The 18,917-nt window shown below is 43.2% G+C and overlaps 3 protein-coding genes across 15 annotated transcripts in view; all 3 read left to right on the plus strand.

Annotated features, from left to right (window-relative positions):
- Positions 1–254: 254 nt before the first annotated feature.
- Positions 255–18,917, plus strand: part of ZNF19 (zinc finger protein 19) — a 33,862-nt gene continuing 15,199 nt past the window's right edge. For 2 of the 8 annotated variants that reach the window (XM_034672482.1, XM_034672484.1), the window contains exons 1-3: positions 319–385; positions 757–821; positions 5,842–6,035. The gene's annotated coding sequence lies outside the window, so the exon portion shown is untranslated. The other 6 variants (XM_034672485.1, XM_019801507.2, XM_034672481.1 and 3 more) reach the window with 5 other exon arrangements.
- Positions 333–18,917, plus strand: part of ZNF23 (zinc finger protein 23) — a 54,644-nt gene continuing 36,059 nt past the window's right edge. For 5 of the 6 annotated variants that reach the window (XM_034672470.1, XM_034672473.1, XM_034672474.1 and 2 more), the window contains exon 1: positions 757–821. The gene's annotated coding sequence lies outside the window, so the exon portion shown is untranslated. Of the gene's footprint in view, positions 386–756; positions 822–18,917 lie in introns of those variants that run through there. The other variant, XM_019801501.2, reaches the window with a different exon arrangement.
- LOC100480093 (zinc finger protein 19-like) lies at positions 9,362–11,857 on the plus strand. The gene is given in 2 exon segments (XM_034672487.1): positions 9,362–10,416; positions 10,419–11,857. Coding segments are annotated over 2 exon segments (630 nt in total). The 5' UTR covers positions 9,362–10,352; the 3' UTR covers positions 10,985–11,857.

The raw sequence follows: 18,917 nt of genomic DNA on the forward strand, positions 1-18,917 counted from the left end.
TGGTGCTGAGCGTGTACAAGCTCTTCATAAAAGGAAGTTATTACTAAATTTAGAGATTAGTTTGGAGAAAAGTCAGCATTTACAGTAAGTTTAATATTGATTGTTTCAATCCAGGAAAATGTTTTGCTTTTTCATGTGTTTGTCAATAATATTTTATGTAAGTTTCTTTACATAAATTTGTTATGTTTCTTATTAAGCTTATTTCTGGGTTCCCTTTTTTTCAGACTTTTAAACAAGCTGTTGTATTTAAAAATGTATTAAGGTACATGCTAAAAATTTGAACAGTTCAAAAGGCATAGAGTGAAAAGAAAGTCTGTCTTCTGTCCTGGATTCCAATTTCCCAGTCTTCCTGCACCAGAAGCATCTTCTGTTACCAGTTTCTCACGTAGGTTCCCTGTGTTCTTTTTTTAATGTTTGGTTTGTTTTGCTTTTGTTTATTTATATTTTTGCCCTGCTGTGTTGTTTTTACCTAGGAGAGATAGCACTACCTAGTGGTTATGAATACAGCTCTTGTGGCCTAAAATAATTACTTAAACTTTCTAAATCTCGTTTCCTTGTTTCGGTAAAATGAGGATAATAGTTTTACATATCTGCTAGTATTATAATGAATGTAAAGTGCTGAGTTCTGTAGCTGGCACATTGCAAGCCTAGAGTGAATGTCAGTTGTTATTAGCAGCTAATACAGTTATGCATGTTTAAAGGTAAGTCACTGACTGGGCCAGGCTCACTCTTGGTTCTCTTTGCTTCTTCCCTCAGCCCCTGCCCTTCACTGAGAGGGAGCCCAGGTGATGGCAGCCATGCCCCTGAACGCCTGGCACCAGGTGAGCTGTGACTCCCTCAGATCCTTCAAGAAATCTTATTTGAAGGAAATGGGAAATAAGAGGAGTGATTCAGGCAAAAGTATTAGAGCCAAAGCAGCAGAATGGACCCGCTTCATCCCCACAGTGGGATTGGATGATGGGAGAGAGCCGACGATGACACTGAGCAGCTAGAGACTCCAGGGCCCAGGAAGCAATGGCTGGAGACAGCTGGAGAGAGTGAGGAATCAGAAGTATAGCCTCCTGCATCCCGAGGATCTCTGCTGAGCTGGAGAGCTCCCAGGTTCAGTAGGAACCCCCACAGAGGGATCCATGAGATAAGGGACTCATGCTGGTGGTGGAGGTATCCAATGTTTGGTAGGAGTGTTCCAGATCAACAAGGTGACAAGACTCTTGGGAGGTGGGAACAGAGGGATGGTAGGAGGAAGAAGAGAAAAAGGGGGCCTTTACCATTTGTCCGTCAAAAAGAGCAAAGTTGGGGATTCAGGATCAGTGAGGAAAAAATTAGTTCAGGAACGGCACATGAATGTCTGTCTTGAGAGTCAGTACTTCTGGTTGAGGGGAGCAGCATGCTGCAGTATGAAACATAGTAGATGACAGGAAATTTAATTTCACAGGAGATCCCCATCAGCCCTCAGGGGCATTGTGACTTTGAGCTAGTCATCTAACCTCTTTGTGCTTCAGCTGACCTCATCTGTCAGATGGCAACAATGCTGCTCATTCCAGGTTAGGAGAAAGATTCCGCCAGGTGCCTTTCAGCTCTGGAGTGTGCTGGATTGTTGCATGCTGCTCGATGGGCTCAGTCTTCTTCAGGCTTCATTATGTCCCATCTCATCATCCATGATCTTATCCCAAGTACCAGTCCCAGATCTTCCATTGTCTGGGTTCCTTTCCATTAGTATGGCCTTGCCTGGAAGCCTAATCTCGACACATCAGAGACACAGTTCATTGTACCCCTTGCACCTCCCACTCATCTTGCACTTCCTGCTAATTGCTAGTATCTCCATGCCACCATCCCTGGTCACTATTTTCAGATTTTTAGTCATTATTGACTGTTCACTCTCTTTTGTCACCTTGTTCATTCAATCCAAGTTCTGTTGTTCTTGTCTCAGCACCCATTTGTCCCTTCTTTATATGGCTTTCCTGGTTTTTTTCCCTAAATTTTGTTTATTTACTTGAGCGAGAGAGAGAGAAAGCATGAGTGGGGGAGGGGCAGAAAGAGAGAGAGGAATAAACAGACTACCTGCTGAGTGGGGAGCCTGACGCAGGGGTCTGTCCCAGAACCCTGAGATCATGACCTGAGCTGAAGTCTGATGCTTAACTTATTGAACCACCCAGGATCCCCTAGCTTTCCTAATTTTATCATACCTTTCCTGGATATTGTTAGCAGAACCTCTCAACAATTTCCTTTGTCTCCAGTCTTGGGCCATCCTGTCATCTAACATTTATTGCCTATGGAACTCAGGCCCAGGTTCTTGAATTTGAGTTTGTTGTATGGTGATCCATCTAAGTGCATTAGCTCTCAGAGTTGAGGTCAGATTGGCATTTTATAAGGATCTTTCTATGTGCTGGACAGAGGTAGACTTGGAGGATAAGCCTGGAGTTAGGGACAGTTGCTGAGGACTTGAGTTATATGGTGACTAATGATGTTGCATAAGAGTCAGATCCAAGAAATATTTAGGAGATAGAATTGGCAGGATTTGATTGCTGATTGCTTGCCAGAACTAAGCAGTGACTAGGGGGATAGTTGAGAATGATTCTCAGGTTCCCATCCAAGGAGACCAGGCTGAAAGTGGTGCTACTGGCTGAGACAGGGAATCAAAACAGTGACCAGCATCTGATGTGAGCACTTAACCATTTGTTTCTCCTTGTACTGAGCAGGATTAGAAGCAGCCATTTAAGGGAGGGTGATGGGTTCAGAATTGGACATGTCAGAAACATAACTGGTGTGTGGGTCACTGGGCATCTGAGGCAGGCATGTGACTGATGCCAGGACCACGTGAGGCCTTGGAATGAGGATCATGTCTACACGGGGAAGTCACCAAGAAGACAAGAAGGACCACATCATTATGCTGTCTGGGAAGGAAGAGTTTGGGCAGGCAGGTGGTTTCTTGGCAGAGGACAGCTTATCTGAGAGGTATAAAGAAAGACAGCCAGAGAGCCACATAGCAGCAATTAGAATCAGGAAACACTTTATCCTAGGAAGACTGTCTGGAGTTGAGAAGGCTCTTCCAACACAGAGTGCTTTCTGTTGGAGGGGCTCAAGCAGAGGCAACATCGCCCCCTTTTGTTGAGGGTGGAGGGGTGGGTGGCACAGCAGGGTTCTGTGAGGGCTTCAGGGAATGGGTCCCGTTTGGACAAACCATGACTGTTCTCAGTAGGTGGCTGTGAGAATTGGGATAGGGCATGCAGATGTGGACAGAGAGCAGGGGTCAGTGTAAGTGCAGGGAGCAGGATGGATAGGCTGGACTCTGATCAGTAAAGTGGGGCAGGAGGGTCATCCCTGGGATGTCACCTGTGAGATGTACAGTCGGAGGCCAATTGTGTTTATATAGTGTCTGAAAGACCAGAAGGGCATATGTAAAAATGAAGAGGGTTTACTTCAGGGAGGCAGATTTGAGAAAGATTTTCTCAGTTCCGGTTTTCTATAATGTGACATTGCCTCTTGTAGTAAGTCTCAGGTGCAGTTAGAAGCTGCTCTGACGGTAAAGGGAGCCTCAGAGCTGCTGGTTGTAGGTGTGGCTGTTCATTAGCACTCAGGGCCATGTCCTTTTACTCTTCATTTCCCATCCATCATGAGACTGTCCCTCAGAACCTCACACTGTCCCCTGTGTTCCACACTGGCTCTGAGCCAGAGGATTGGCTCTGGGGCAGCAGGAACCTCTTGTTTTAGGAGGTGGTGACCTTCGAGGATTTGGCTCTCTACTTCACCCGGACAGAATGGGCTGACCTTTCTCCTGCGCAGAGAGCCCTGTGCAGGGAGGTGATGCTGACAAATTACGGGAACTTGACTTCCCTGGGTAAAGCCACTTTCCCTTTGGGACTCAGATTCATAGGACAAGGCTAGGGTGGATTGTGGTGTGAATCTCATAACCTTTTACGTATTTACAAGGGCAAAAACTCCTAAACCCTCACTCAGCCCCAGAAGATGTCAGGCAGGGATGGAGGGAGAAGTCTGGGGTCAGTTTGGGTCTAATGTGGGTTTGACCATTCTCTGGTGAGAACATTTCCCACCATAGGAGTTCTGTGCAGGGCATTATGGGAAAGAAGTATCTTCTGTTAAAGGTAGTGCCTTCAGCTCTCCCAGTGGTCTAAGGAAGACTTCCCTCAGTGCTTTTCTGTGCTTGCATGTGTTTCACAGGATTTCACTGACAAACTCTAAGTGATTTTTTATGAAGAGGTCACAGATGCTCAGTCTCCTCTTTTTTTTTTTTTTTTTTAAGATTTTATTTATTTATGTGACAGAGAGACAGCCCAGCGAGAGAGGGAACACAGCAGGGGAGTGGGAGAGGAAGAAGCAGGCTCCCAGGAGGAGGAGCCCGATGCGGGACTCGATCCCGTAACGCCGGGATCACGCCCTGAGCCGAAGGCAGACGCTTAACGACTGCGCTACCCAGGAGCCCCTCCTCTTGATCAAAAATCTCCTTGGTCTTCCCCACTTTCCAGCCCACTTCTGTGGGCCTTATCCTTACTGAGCCGCTTTGGGGTTTCCTCATCTGACTGCAGACACAGGGTTATGTGGTACCTCAAGAACACTAACACTAGAGACTCCCCTGCAGTGCCATTTTCTTTCTTTCTTTTTTTTTTTTTAAAGATTTATTTATTTTATTTATTAGACAGAGAGAGACAGCCAGCGAGAGAGGGAACACAAGCAGGGGGAGTGGGAGAGGAAGAAGCAGGCTCCTAGCGGAGGAGCCTGATGTGGGGCTCGATCCCGTAACACCGGGATCACGCCCTGAGCCGAAGGCAGACGCTTAACCGCTGTGCCACCCAGGTGTCCCTGCAGTGCCATTTTCTGCCTCCTCTTCAGGGTACCCAGTTTGCAGACTTGCCCTGATCTCACTTCTGGAAGGAGGGGATTTGCCTTGGGGCCTGGTGCCACAGGGCAATCCACCTGCAGAGAGTACCAGTGATGTCTCTAAAGGTAGGTGAGGCAGGTTTTGAACCATCATCCAGAGTCCTTTGTTAGAGGCATGGTTTGCCAGTTTTTGAGCACTTGCTGTGTGCCAAAATGGCACTTCTTTGAGAAGTTGCGGAGGATACTAATTATGGAGACAGAGAGCTAAAAAAGAGAGAATGTGTTAAGTGCCGTTGGGATATTGTTAGTATATATGCAGCAGGCTGTGGGTCACAGCAGGAGGAATTACAGGAATTCAGGTGACACTCTGTCAGTGGCAAGTCACATGTTCTGCATCCAGCAGGTAAGAACGCATTGCAGATGGGGTTGGTGGGGGAAGATAATCTGGCTGGAGGAAAGGAATAATAAAAGATCTAATATAATTCCTGGCATAATATAATATCTGGAAAAGGACTAGTATCTGGAATATATAAATGACTCTTAAAACTCAGGAACAAAAACAAATAACCCAGTTAGGAAATGTGTGAAAGGCGTGAACAGACATTTCACCAAAGGGAACACACAAATGAAAAGATGCCTGACATCATTAGCCATTAGGGAAATGCAATTTAAAACCACCATGATATGTTACTATACTTTGATCATGTATGTCACCATATAATTGTGAAGAGCTTCATGGTTTGATGAACAGGAGAATTACCTGGGGAGTGTATTTTAAAATGGACATTTCTGGGGCCCACCTGTGAGTATTCATTGTTCTGTCTTTTTAAGTGAACATTCAGGAACATAGGCTTAGGACTGAAAGCCTAAGCAGGACTTCCTTTTGTCTACTTTTGTGCTGTTAACATGGTGGCCAATAGCTGTGTGTGCTTATTAAACTCTTGCACTTGAAGGGGGGCTAATTCATTTTTTTTTTTTAAGATTTTTTATTTATTCATTCGACAGAGAGAGCCAGCCAGCGAGAGAGGGAACACAAGCAGGGGGAGTGGGAGAGGAAGAAGCAGGCTCCCAGCAGAAGAGCCTGACTTGGGGCTTGATCCCAGAACGCTGGGATCACGCCCTGAGCTGAAGGCAGATGCTTAACGACTGAGCCACCCAGGCACCCCATGAAGGGGGGCTAATTCAAATTGAAATGTCCTGTAAGTATAAAATACCAGATTTTGAAGACTTATTTAAAAAATAGTGTAAATGATCTCATTTGTAATTTTTATGTTGACTTCATGTTGAAATGATAATATTTTAGATTTGCTGGGTTAAATAAAATATAAAAATTAATTTTACCATTTTTCTTTTTACTTTTTTAATGTGGCTCCCATAAAAAAATTACATATGTAGCTTGTGTTTATGGCACATATTATATATTTTTTTGAACAGCCCTGCTCTACTACAGAGCATATCCTTAAGCCCTCTTATTTAGCCAACCATGCATAAACATCGTTGGTGTGTATAGAAAGCCTAGAACACAGAGATTAACGCAGACCTGAAGACTTCTGTCCTAGGGAACTTACTGCATGGGAATAGGAAATGAGAAAGTGGCAAAATAACGTGGAGCAGGAGTGGGGACCTCTGCCACAGTGACCTTGCCACTAGCGGCATACTACGTAAGCCCATGATTGCTATGTTTTAAAAATATTAACTGGACATCGTATGTAATTTGATTGTACTGTGGGGGAAATTAGGGCATAAAACCTTCCTACATTTTTACTATATTGCAGTTAATAACTTTGGAGGCCTGCACAAGGGTAGGGACAAGGTTGTGCAGAGATAGAAAGGATTATAGAAGGGTAGCACTGGGGGCGCCTGGGTGGCTCAGTCGTTAAGCGTCTGCCTTCAGCTCAGGGCGTGATCCTGGCGTTCTGGGATCGAGCCCCACATCGGGCTCCTCTGCTGGGAGCCTGCTTCTTCCTCTCCCACTCCCCCTGTGTGTTCCCTCTCTCACTGGTTGTCTCTCTCTCTGTCAAATGAATAAATAAAAAACCTTAAAAAAAAAAAAAAGAAGAAGGGTAGCACTGATAAAGCTTAGCAGTAAACATAATGAGTCATGATATAAAAATAAATTTTATGGTGACTTATCCCATGAAGTTTGAGTTTCTCTGGAACATATAGCTCCCTGGGTGTAGCAGGCTCTTGAGAATACAACTCTGTGATGTTGACACAAAGTCAAGGCTGGGATTATACAGGGTGTCAAAGTCTGGAAACCTAGGCAGGCATATGTAATGGTGTCAAAGACATCTTCAGTCTATTAAAAAATGTATGTGCTTCCAGACTTTATGATCACCCTCTATATGTGGGAGTCTGGCATGTCAGTGGTTCTCACCAGGGGCCAGCCACTTTTGTTACCCCAGGGGACATTTGGTAATGTCTGGAGCCATTTGCATTTGTGCAGACTGGGGAAGGGGCTAAACATTCTCCACTGTACAGGACAACCCTGCACAACAGAATTATCTGGCTGCGAGTGTCAGTAGTGCTGAGATTGAGACACCTTGCTCTGTATAAAGGACTCCATGTAGCTGAAATGTCCCTAAATAAAGAAGGGGGTGGGAATAGCCAAATCATGGAAGGAGCCGAGATGCCCTTCAACAGATGACTGGATTAAGAAGCTGTGGTCCATATATACAATGGAATATTACTCAGCTATCAGAAAGAACGAATTCTCAACATTTGCTGCAACATGGACAGCACTGGAGGAGATAATGCTAAGTGAAATAAGTCAAGCAGAGAAAGACAATTATCATATGATTTCTCTCATCTATGGAACATAAGAACTAGGATGATCGGTAGGGGAAGAAAGGGATAAAGAAGGGGGGTAATCAGAAGGGGGAATGAAACATGAGAGACTATGGACTATGAGAAACAAACTGAAGACTTCAGAGGGGAGGGGGTGGGGGAATGGGATAGACTGGTGATGGGTAGTAAGGAGGGCACGTATTGCATGGTGCACTGGGTGTTATACGCAACTAATGAAGCATCAAACTTTACATCGGAATCTGGGGATGTACTGTATGGTGATTAACATAATATAATAAAATAAAATTTAAAAAAAAAGGGGGTGGGGAGAATCTTAAAGATTTTTGGGGGTTGAAGAGAGAGGGAGGAGGAGGTAGAGATAAAGACTAGAAGCATCATGAAGAGAGAAGAGTGAGATTGAAGCTAAGGGTGGGAGGATTTCCAAGGAAGCTGGTGGGCAATGGAGTAGAAGCCCATGGAGAGGTAAGTGCGATGTGAGCATGTTGAGGAAACACTTACCGTCTTTCGTGAGGTTTAGGAATGAAAGGAAGACTGTAAATAGTAGCTTTAAGGCAATGTTTTGCATTTTTTTTTACTGTAACCTACGGTAAGAAATACAACTTAAGTCACAACCCAGTATATATGCTTCTATAAATAACTGAAGCCAAAGTTTCTGATTCACAGCTTACCTTTCCTGTCTGCTCTGGCACCTGGTATTCTCTATTAATTCTCTATTCAAATCTAGTCTGATGTCTTTCACTTCTTAAAAAGTTTCTGCTTGCAATTTGCTACATTTATTTCATGATCTACTAGTGGTTCTCAAACAGTTGGGAAAAAAAAAAAGCTAGTCTAGGAAAGATGATTACCCTCAAGTGGACCTGAATAGCTAAAGTCAGAAAAGGTGAAAGGGGAGCAGGGAGAGGATGTATATGAAGAGCTTTGTTGAGGAGAGGGGGAGCCCTAAAGGGAAGGTGGGAGATGGACGCCACCCTGTGGGGGTGGACAGTGAGGGGGTTGAGGAGCACCTTTGAGGCAGTCTTGATTTTCCCAGCGGGGAAGAGGTGTTATTGACGGGAGAGTTAAGTGAGGGGCCAGTTGGAGGTTTAGGGAAAGTGGTGATTGCTTGGAAGAACCACTGCCACTGTGGGGAAGCTGATCAGTCCAAATGATAGGGTTCTAGGGTATCAGGGAAGGAGGGGGTTTCTCTGTCATCTATTATTCTAGTCTGGATTGTGTGACACTTACTTTCTGTCAAACAGTAAGGGAAAAGACATATGAGATTGACTTCCAGGCTCCACATTGTTCTGGTCACTGTTTTTCAGATTGTTATTTCCCTGTTTGTTCAGAGTTTCAGCTGTTTCCTTGCTCCTGTTTCCCAGCACGTCCCTTCTGAAGAAGCCCACTTCTCCAAATTCACATGCACATAAGCATGTGTCGAGAACTGGATAGATAACCCCCACTCCCTATTAAAATAGAACTTATCAGCCATTATGTTACAACATGGATCCAGTTATTTTCAAGCCATAATAATTTTATTATTGTAGTACAGAATTGTATGCCTTTTTTTTTTTTTTGAGAGAGAGAGGGTGAGCGGGGGTGGGAGTGGGGGAGGCACAGAGGGGCAGAGGGAGAGGGAGAGAGAGGATCTTAAGCAGGCTCCACGTCCAGTGCGGAGCCTGACTCAGGGCTCCATCTCACGACCCTGAGGTCATGACCTCAGCAAAAATCAAGAGTGGGATGCTTAACTGACTGAGCCACCCAGGCACCCCTGTATGCCTATTTATACAGATAACAAATAATCATTTATTTTATCACATTTATTTAGTATCTACTTTGTGTCAAGAATTGCTCAAGACACCTAGGATACGGCAAGAAAGAAAACAAAGCCCTTGCTTTTGTGGAGTTTATGTTCTAGTGGTTTAAGATCGGGGGCAGCTAAGTTGTTTAAAAAAAAAAAAAAACCCAAAAGATAAACAGGCATTCTGCACATAATTTTATTTTGCAAATGGCATAAAAATGCTAATATCTGCTTTTAGCTACAAATGTTTAACAAGAATACAAATTGATAAAGATAAACCCTTGAGTGTGAAATTTAACTCAAAGTTTTAGGAAAAATGGATTGAATTTCAACAAACTTAATGAAAATGTCCTCCGATCTTTGGAAATACAGATGCCACTAGACAGCCTGTTCCTGTTGTCTGTTTCTCACCTGAGGCTTTCCTGTTCCTCAGTATACAAAGGGGGGCACTGTGCAGTCTCCTGGCCTCAAAGCCAACTATGTTCTCCCCTTTATAAGTAGTTGAGAAGACACGTTTTGAGTCCCACAACAGCACATACTCAGCCATTTCTAACAGTTAGATGGCATACGCTCAACTCTTGTAGCCCACCAGGTGTTGCCTCTTGCTCTTAGATGCTGTGCTTCCTCCTCCATGAGCATTTTCAACCATTTAAGTACTATGAAGTCACAAGTTGTTGGGGACATACAGGTCTGGAGAAGCTTAGGAAGCAGTCTTTTGTGTTGGAAAGTGTAGTGACCTGGGTTCAAAATCTCATTTCCTATTCCACAGCTACTATCTTCTGCCTCTGTCATATTTGGCTCTTCTTGTTTAATAGGTTTATATTTCTGGCACCTACATGGAGGTTGGAATAGTAATTTTCACAGGCTCTATAATTTCAGTGCTCTGTTGTTTCCAGTATAATTCTCAGGTGGCATGTGACTTCCATTTTTCATGTCAGATGCTGAGACCAACATTGACAGTGAGTCCACATCAACTCAGGAAATTTCTGAAGAGATGTGATAATATCACGTGGGTTGCCACAGAATGTTTCTCAGGAAAGTGACTTTCCAGAAACATGTGAACTGGAGAACCACCAGGAAATCCCCACAGTGAAAAATATTAAAAGAAAGGATGAGAGAATCCTCTGCACAAGAAAACCCTTCAGATGTGAGGCGTGTGGGAGATGCTTCAGCTTTTTTTCTTACTATGTTAGACACCAGAGAATCCACACTGGGAAGAAACCCTACCCATGTAAGGAGTGTGGGAAATCCTTTAATGGCAATTCTTCATTAACTCGGCACCAGAGAATCCACACTGGAGAGAAACCCTATCAGTGTGAGGAATGTGGGGGAGCCTTTAATAATAGTGCAAATCTGATCAGGCATCAGAGAATCCATGGTGGGGACAGGCCTTATGTCTGCAAGGAGTGTGGAAATGGCTTCCCCAGTAGTTCTGAGTTGGTGGTACACCAGAGAATCCACACTGGGGAGAAACCTTATGAGTGTAATGAGTGTGGGAAAGCTTTTGCTGTTAAGCCAACATTAAGTCGGCATCAGAGAATCCACAGTAGAGAGAAACTATGAGTGTTTTCAAATGTGGGAAAACCTTCAGGACTTCCTCCCAGCTACATCATCATGCATATGCTCACCCTAGAGAGAGACCTGTCCTGGACCTTGGTTCCTTTGGCCTCCCAGCATTTTTTACCCCCTTTTCATGGTAATTTCTGCCCTGCTTTTTTTTTGGAAAGTCACTCAGCCCTCAACAGTTGATGTGGTATATAGGTGGGGCTCTCTTCCTCACAGCAGGGGTGGAACTTGGGGTCTAGTCTAGCCCATCTATACTTTTTTACTATTTACTTGGGGTCTAGTCTAGCCCATCTATACTGTTCCTTCCCCCTGCCACAATGATGGGTTCAGGTGACCAGGTTCATCCAATCAGGTGCAAAACCTACCAGGAAGCAGCATATTATTCTGCTGGGCTCAGATATTAGCCCTGCAGATAAGAGAGAAATGGAGAGAACCAAATCTACCACTGAGTTTTTCAGTGACATGAATCAATAAATTTCAGTGTTTGCATAAGTAGTTTTGAGTTGGGTTTTCTTTCCTTGCTGATTCTGAAATCAGCTGATTTCTTTCCTTCTTTCCTTCTTTCCTTGCTGATTCTGAGCCATCTCAATGTCTTACATATTTCAGAACCTTCAGAGTTAACATAAACTTGATTTGGCATCTGAGTCCATGGTATGAATAAACCTTTCGTACATGTGATATGTTGGAAATGCTGTAGGTGTGATTCTGATGGTTTGTGCAGAGACAAACAAGTAATATGAATGTGGGAAAGCCATTAACCCTCAGTTAAGCCAGGTTAACATTCAGGTATCCCAAATGGATGGAAGTTGCAGCAATTTAAGCACTGTAATGAAAATTTCAAGTTACTATAGGTACTTTGCTTTGTTTGCTTTATTTTTAATAGGCTCCGTGCCCAATGTGGAATTCAAACTCACGACCTGAGATCAGGAGTCACATGTTCTACCAACTGAGCCAGCCAGGCGTTCCCTCAAGTTACTATAAAACTAAATCTCTGTCAACGAATATTCTGTAGGGAAGATGCATATATTAAATGGAAAGCCTTGTTTACTTCCTGCTCAGTTTCTGACAAGTGGATGCTGAATTTTTAATCTTATTTTAGATCTTACAGGATGTCTCCTTTTTGACCTATCTATAGTTAATTATACTAATGTTTTCCTAATATTTAGTCATATTCTCATAATCTTAGTTGGATATGGTAGTACACATTTCTTTAGATCTTGCTGGGTAGTATTTGTTAATATATTTAGGATATTGTCATCTATATTCATATGTGTGTTTGCCCTATAATTTTTTTCCATCTCTGTCAAGATTTGGGAATTGAGTTATATGAGATTGCTAAAAATAGCTAGGAGGCTGTTCCTTTTCTGTACTTTAGAACAATTTCAAAAGCGTAGAAGCTATCCGTTCCTTGGAAATTTGGGGAAAAGTCCACTTATTAAAGCTGGCTGGGCCAGTTGCTTTTGTTGGGGGTAGTGAGGAGGAAAAGAGATCTTTGATTACTTTGTCAGTTCCTTCTATGGCATTGATCGAATTACACTATTTCTTCTTGAACCAATGTTGGTAATTTAAAATTTCTTACTGATATTTACAAATCATTAACCCAGACTATGTATCCTATTTAAAAAAATACTTTCAATATATGTTCCTTGGCATTCCTAAATTTGTTGGTCGACAAAATCTATATGAAGAGTTTCTATTACTCATATGTTTGGATGCAAAGGCTTGACATTCATCCTTATAGTGCCTAAAATAGCATGGCTGCCATGACCTTTGAGTTGGTTAGGGGACTCTTTTTTTTTTTTTTTTTTTAAGATTTTTATTTATTTTTGTGACAGAGAGAACACAGCAGGGGAGTGGGAGAGGAAGAAGCAGGCTTCCCAGCGGAGGAGCCCCATGTGGGACTCGATCCCGAACGCCGGATCACGCCCTGAGCCGAAGGCAGACGCTTAACGACTGCGCTACCCAGGCGCCCCTGGTTAGGGGACTCTTAATAACCAAGGAAATGGCCTTGGTTGTTCATCTAAAGCAGGGTTTCTCAAACTTGACACTGTCCACGTTTGGGACCTGATAATTTTTTGTTGGTGCTGTCCTCTGCATTATAGGATGTTTAGCTTACAAACTGACCTCTACCCTCCAGATACTATTTTTAACACTCTGCCTGACTCCAGTCATGAAAATCAAAATTGTCTCCACTGATCTAGAGAGATCCTAAAGGTGTGTTTTTTTTAAAAAAATAAGGAGCAAATCCTCCTCTTTGCATGCATGTCAGTCTGTGCCTTGTTATGTCCCATGCCTCCTTGTACTGTCATCTACTTCTCTCAATTCCTGTCTGAAATCTTGCCCTGAGAAGACAGCTTTACCATCTCCTTATTGGACAGCAACCTGCCTAGTAGGGAAGACACTGGGAGGTCATCTTTTAGTAAAAGACTTAAAATTATGCGGATATACCAAAGTGATTCAGGCAAAGAAATGATTGAAGTCACTTGAGTCAAGGTTGGTTTGTTTCAGTTGTTGCCTCCCCAACAGAATATTAGCTTTTTATTTGTGATAGCTGTTCTTAACACTAATAACCAGTAATGTTATATGTGCTTTCCTATGCTAGGTAATCCCCATTAACTGGATCCTCCCAGGAGGCTCTGAAGTAGGTACTTTTATCTTGTTCCAGTTAGAAAATTGAAGAACAGAGAGGTTAAGTAGGTTTCCCAAAGATACAGCTAATAGGTGCAAGAGCAGAGGTTCAAACCCCAAGTGGTCTGACTTCAGAGCCCTTGCGCTAACCATTGCACAGTATTGCCCCCCTGTCTCCAGTGTTGTTGTTTTTTTTAGCTTTATTGTATGATTGACATACAATTGAATCATTTTGTTGACATCTACAAAAAGTCTTGCTGGGATTTTGATTGGATTGCTTTGAATGTTTAACTCAGTTGGGGAAAATTGACAACAACATTTCAGTCAATGAACGCCATCTCTCTCTGTTTATTAGGTATTCTTTCATTTGTCCTTATTTTGTAGTTTTCAGCGTGCATATCTTGGAGATATTTTGTTAGATTTATACCTAAATATTTTGTAATTTTTTGTGCTATTATTAAATACTATTTGGAAAATTTATTAAAATTGTATTGTATCATAGGAAATCTTATTATCAGAAATTTCAGTTTCCAACAATTGATTTTTTTCTTTGTTGTACCATGACTTTAGTTCCATGACCTTGCTAAACTAACTTGTAGGTTCTAGGAGATTTTGTAGATTCTTTGGGATTTTCTTTTCTTTCTTTTTTTTTTTTTTTTTAAAGATTTTATTTATTTATTCGACAGAGATAGAGACAGCCAGCGAGAGAGGGAACACAAGCAGGGGGAGTGGGAGAGGAAGAAGCAGGCTCATAGCAGAGGAGCCTGATGTGGGGCTCGATCCCATCACGCCGGGATCACGCCCTGAGCTGAAGGCAGACGCCTAACCGCTGTGCCACCCAGGCGCCCCTTCTTTTCTTTCTTTTTAAAAAAATTTTGTTTATTTGACAAAAAGAGAGAGAGAGAGCACAAGCAGGGGGAGCTGCAGGCAGAGGGAGAGGGAGAAGCAGGCTTCCTGCTGAGCAGGGAGCCCCACATGGGGCTCAATCCCAGGATGCTGGGATCATGACCTGAGCCAAAGGCAGACGCTTAACCGACTGAACCAACCAGGCGCCCTGGGATTTTCTATGTAGGTAGTTATGTCCTCTTGCAAATAGTTACGGTTTTATTCTTCCTTTCTAATCCGTATGCTCTTTATTTCTTTTTCTGGCCTTCTTGTACTTGTTAGGACTCCCAGTACGGTGTTGAATAGTAGTGTAAGAACAGACATACCTGCCTTGTACCCAATCTTGGAAGGAAGGCATTCTTTCTGTCACTATTCAGTATCTTTCCAGCTGCAAGGAAACAATCCACATCAAATCCTATGTCATTGTAGCCACTGCAGCAAAACATTGAGTTTAACTCTACCTTTTTGGGCAGCCAGGTTTTGTGCGTGAAACTCAAGTTCCACTATAACTTCAGTCCATTTGTGGCTAGGCTTTTCAGAGAGCTGGGAGAGAAGTTGATATTTTTCCCACCACTTTAAAGTCAGGAATAACAGCAAATGGGCCATTATCATATGCTATATTCTGGGTCCCCTGACTTAAAGTGCTCTTAGTCTAAATTAAAGATAGACAACATAGGAGTTAGAGGGAGAGCCGGGTATTCAGGCCGTGAGGCGACCAGGAGAGAAGGTGGCTCCCAGTGGAATCTGAGGAGTGGCCGAGGCTTTAAGATAATTATGTTTGATGGTAGATACCACAATAGACCTGGGTGTGAGTATACATTTTATTGTAGGTAGTACAATGGAACAGCACCAATTAGCTACTTATTAATCCGGAAGACTCACTGGAATATTGTGTGGACAACTGGGAGTGGAAATTACTCACCATTTAAGCAAAAAGGATTTCAGGATGGCTAGCTTTCCCCCATTCTAAAGGTCCTAAGGACATTGGATTAGAGTCTCGGTCAGGGAAACCCAGATAGCAAAATCCTACTGAATTTCTCTCTAAATATGAAGGGTAGTATGCACTCTGATTCATAAAATGTGACTGTGCAGGAAATAAGTAACACTGTTTAACTGCTAATTCTCCCCCATGAGTCACTTGTGACAGTAATTGTTCACCCACCATTCACGTGTGACAATAATCTTGCTATATTTACTAAATGATTTGAAGGGGAAAAAAAGACTTTATAAAAATCAATAAAATATCATGGAGAAACAGGGCACCTAAAAGTTCAAGCCTTGGTAGGGGGCACCTGCTAATGCTCATGGCCGGGGTTGAAAGGTGGCACAGTATGTAGTTTGTCTAAAGCATTTCAAAATACGACTCAAATCACACTGCTTCTCTGCTGGGAGTGGTCATTTACCACCGATAATTGAAATATTTCTCCTCATTGGGGTAGTCTTTATTTTTGTTGAGAGTTTGTGCAGGTTAAAAGTATAGCAACCCCCTTTCCCAAGCAAAAAAATCAAGCTCTTCCCAAGTCTTGCCACTGAACAAACATATAAGTTTCCATTATTCTAAAGACTAATAAAATTACCCAGAATAAGGACTTTTTGTTTCATGTCCAGATTTAATGGATATTATATGATGTAAATGCCCAGAATAGGCAAGTCTGTACAGTCAGAAAGTAGATCAGTAGTTGTCTGGGAATGGAAGAAAGCTTCACATGGAGGTTGTATTAATTTTCTGTTCCTGCTGTAACAAATTACCACAAACAGTGACTTAACACACATTTATTCTATTTATTTATTATCTTATAGTTCTAGAAGTCAGAAGTCCAGAATGGGTTTCACTGGGCTAAATTCAAAGTGTTGGCTAATGAGAGACTTTATTTTCTTGCCTTTTCCATTTTCTAGAGACCACTTTTCTTGATTCGTGGCTCTTTTCCTTCAGCTTCAAAGCCAGCAATGTTGGGACAAGTTTCGCTCAATCTGTCACCTCTGTGGTTCTCTCTTCCAGTGACCTCTTCCACTTTTAAGGAGTCTTATGATTACATTGGTCCCATCTAGATAATCCAGGATAATCTTATTTTCAAATTAGCTGATAAGCAACTTAATTCCAGCTGCAACCTTAATGTTTCTTTGTTATGTAACCTAACATACAAGTTCCAGACATCTTTGAGGGAAACATTATTCTGCCTATCATGGGGAAGATGGAAAGTGAGTGGTAGTGCTGATAGTTAGGGGGTTTCTTTTTAGAAATGATGAAATGTTCTAAAATAGATTGTGGTCATGTTGTGCAATTGTGTGAATATACCAAAAACTACTAAGTTGTGTACTTTAGATGGATGAATTGTATGGGATGTGAATTACATTTTAATAAAGTGTGTGTGTATTCAGTATTTCTAAAACCAAATTCTGTAATCTTCCTGCCTGAAACCAGCTCCTCTTCCTGAGTTTCTTAATTAGCTGAATCTTAGTTAATGACACCTTCATCTATCAGGTCACCCAAACTTTATGGCTAGAATAGATTGCTCCCTCTCCTCATATCTGTTATTCAGTCTTTTTAAAAATCTCCACTGTTTTCACTTCCTAAATAATTCTAAAATAGTATCCTTTCACAATCCTGGTCTTTCTTAATGTGACTGGATCTTTACCCCTAAGGAGGACAGGTTTTTTTTGCCTACCTTTTTGGCATTGTGATGACATCTGTGGGCCACTCTGAAACTGGTTCTATTAAAGTAGAGTTAAATGGTTTAAAAAATAGATCCGTGATACATTAATATTAGTGTGTCTTTACCACTGTGGTGAAATGAAATGACAAGATCTAACGGTGAGCCCTAATAACAACGGTGATTATTTAAAATTAGGGATGAGAATAACTTGTATTTTGAGATACCTGCATCAGCTGTGATGTGATATGAAAATGTGTTTTCTACTGGTGACAAAGTCACAGGTACTGCTGATAGTACTGTGGTTTGTTGCCAACACATAATTGAAGGAAATGCTAAATTTCAATTAGAGATCAGCCAAAACGGCAGTCAACTTTTTCTGCCATTCAAGGTCTCCGAGGACCTCAGGTTAAGAAGCCCCGCCCGCCCACCTTGGGGCAAGAAGCCAGGGACCACCGAGCTGCGCGCTCTGACGTCCTAGAGAGGAAGCACGTGAGGCTTGGGCGACGCGCCCCGCGCGGTGACGCGCTTCCGGTCACCCTGCGCGTTGCGCCTCTTCTGAGGCGGGTGGTGGGCTTTGTGGCCGGGTCGTCTCCACTAGAGGCGCACCCTTCGCCTGTGGAGGAGGCCGCTTTCTGCGTCCCTGAAGCGGCGGTGGATGGAGGCGGAGGCTGCCTGCGGGCCAGTCCCGTTCTCCCTCGGGTGCCTTCGCTTGTCTCAGCCCGCGGCGGCCGCTTTGGGGCAAGGAGGCTGTGGACGGAAAGGAGACGCCCTGTGTGCCCGACACAGCTGCAGAGCCCTGCCGGTTGGGCCAGCCACTACTTACCGGGCAGCTGAACGGCACCGGCTGCTCCAGGTTCCCGGGATGTGGCTGTGAAGGAGCCGAGAGTGGGCCCCGCCTTCAGGGAGCTTTCAGTTTACTGGGAAAGTCTCGTAGTAGTCAAACCTGGTGGGTTCACTCTACCTGCTTGTAACCCAGTAGCTGCGTCCTGTTGCTTTGCGGCCGAAGACCAGCTCCTTAGCGTGTGCACAGGTCCCTGCATGGCTTCATCTTCTGCAACTTCTACACCCTAGTTTTGCAGCACACTCTCCTCGGCTCTGCTACAGCCGTCTTGACTTTTCACCTCCAGAACATGCGTTTTTAACCTAGTTCCCCAGGTCTTCCCATCTAGGATGGATTCCTCCGGCACTAATCACAATTGTGATCTTGAAGTTATTTATGAGAATCTTTGATTACTCTATGTCTTTCCTTTAGTCTAGACAAAGCTCCATGACAGAAGGTCACACCTGTTTTTCCTCTTTCCACAGTATCTCACACCTGGCCTGGAATGAATGAAGTATATGATAAATGTTTGTTGAGTGAAGATAGCACAAATTAATGCAAATGTATAATCTCAAACTGGGAGACGTGGTATACAGTAAAATGAACACAGTATAAGTGGAGCGTTTAACATGAGAAGCTGACCTGGTTTGTAGAGCCTGATTGGTTTGTAGAGGATGATTTAGTATTACTTAGGTGAAGAAGGGTCAGGCTGCTGGAGAGTACTGTAGGCAGACAGTATCAGTTACAAAGGTCCTAAGGTTGAAGAAGAGTAGTTCATACAGAGGCAACAGCAGGTACAAAGGCCCTGAGGTAGCACAGGAGAGGGAATGGAAGGAAGGCCAGAGTGGCTAAACAAAGGAGGAGGGTGGCACAAGATGAAGCGAGCAGGAAATTATAGCATGCAGTGAGGTTAGGGAAGATGCTGGCTTTTGGGCAGAATATG

Source organism: Ailuropoda melanoleuca, chromosome 12, assembly GCF_002007445.2.
Source record: "Ailuropoda melanoleuca isolate Jingjing chromosome 12, ASM200744v2, whole genome shotgun sequence".
Lineage (NCBI taxonomy): Eukaryota > Metazoa > Chordata > Mammalia > Carnivora > Ursidae > Ailuropoda > Ailuropoda melanoleuca.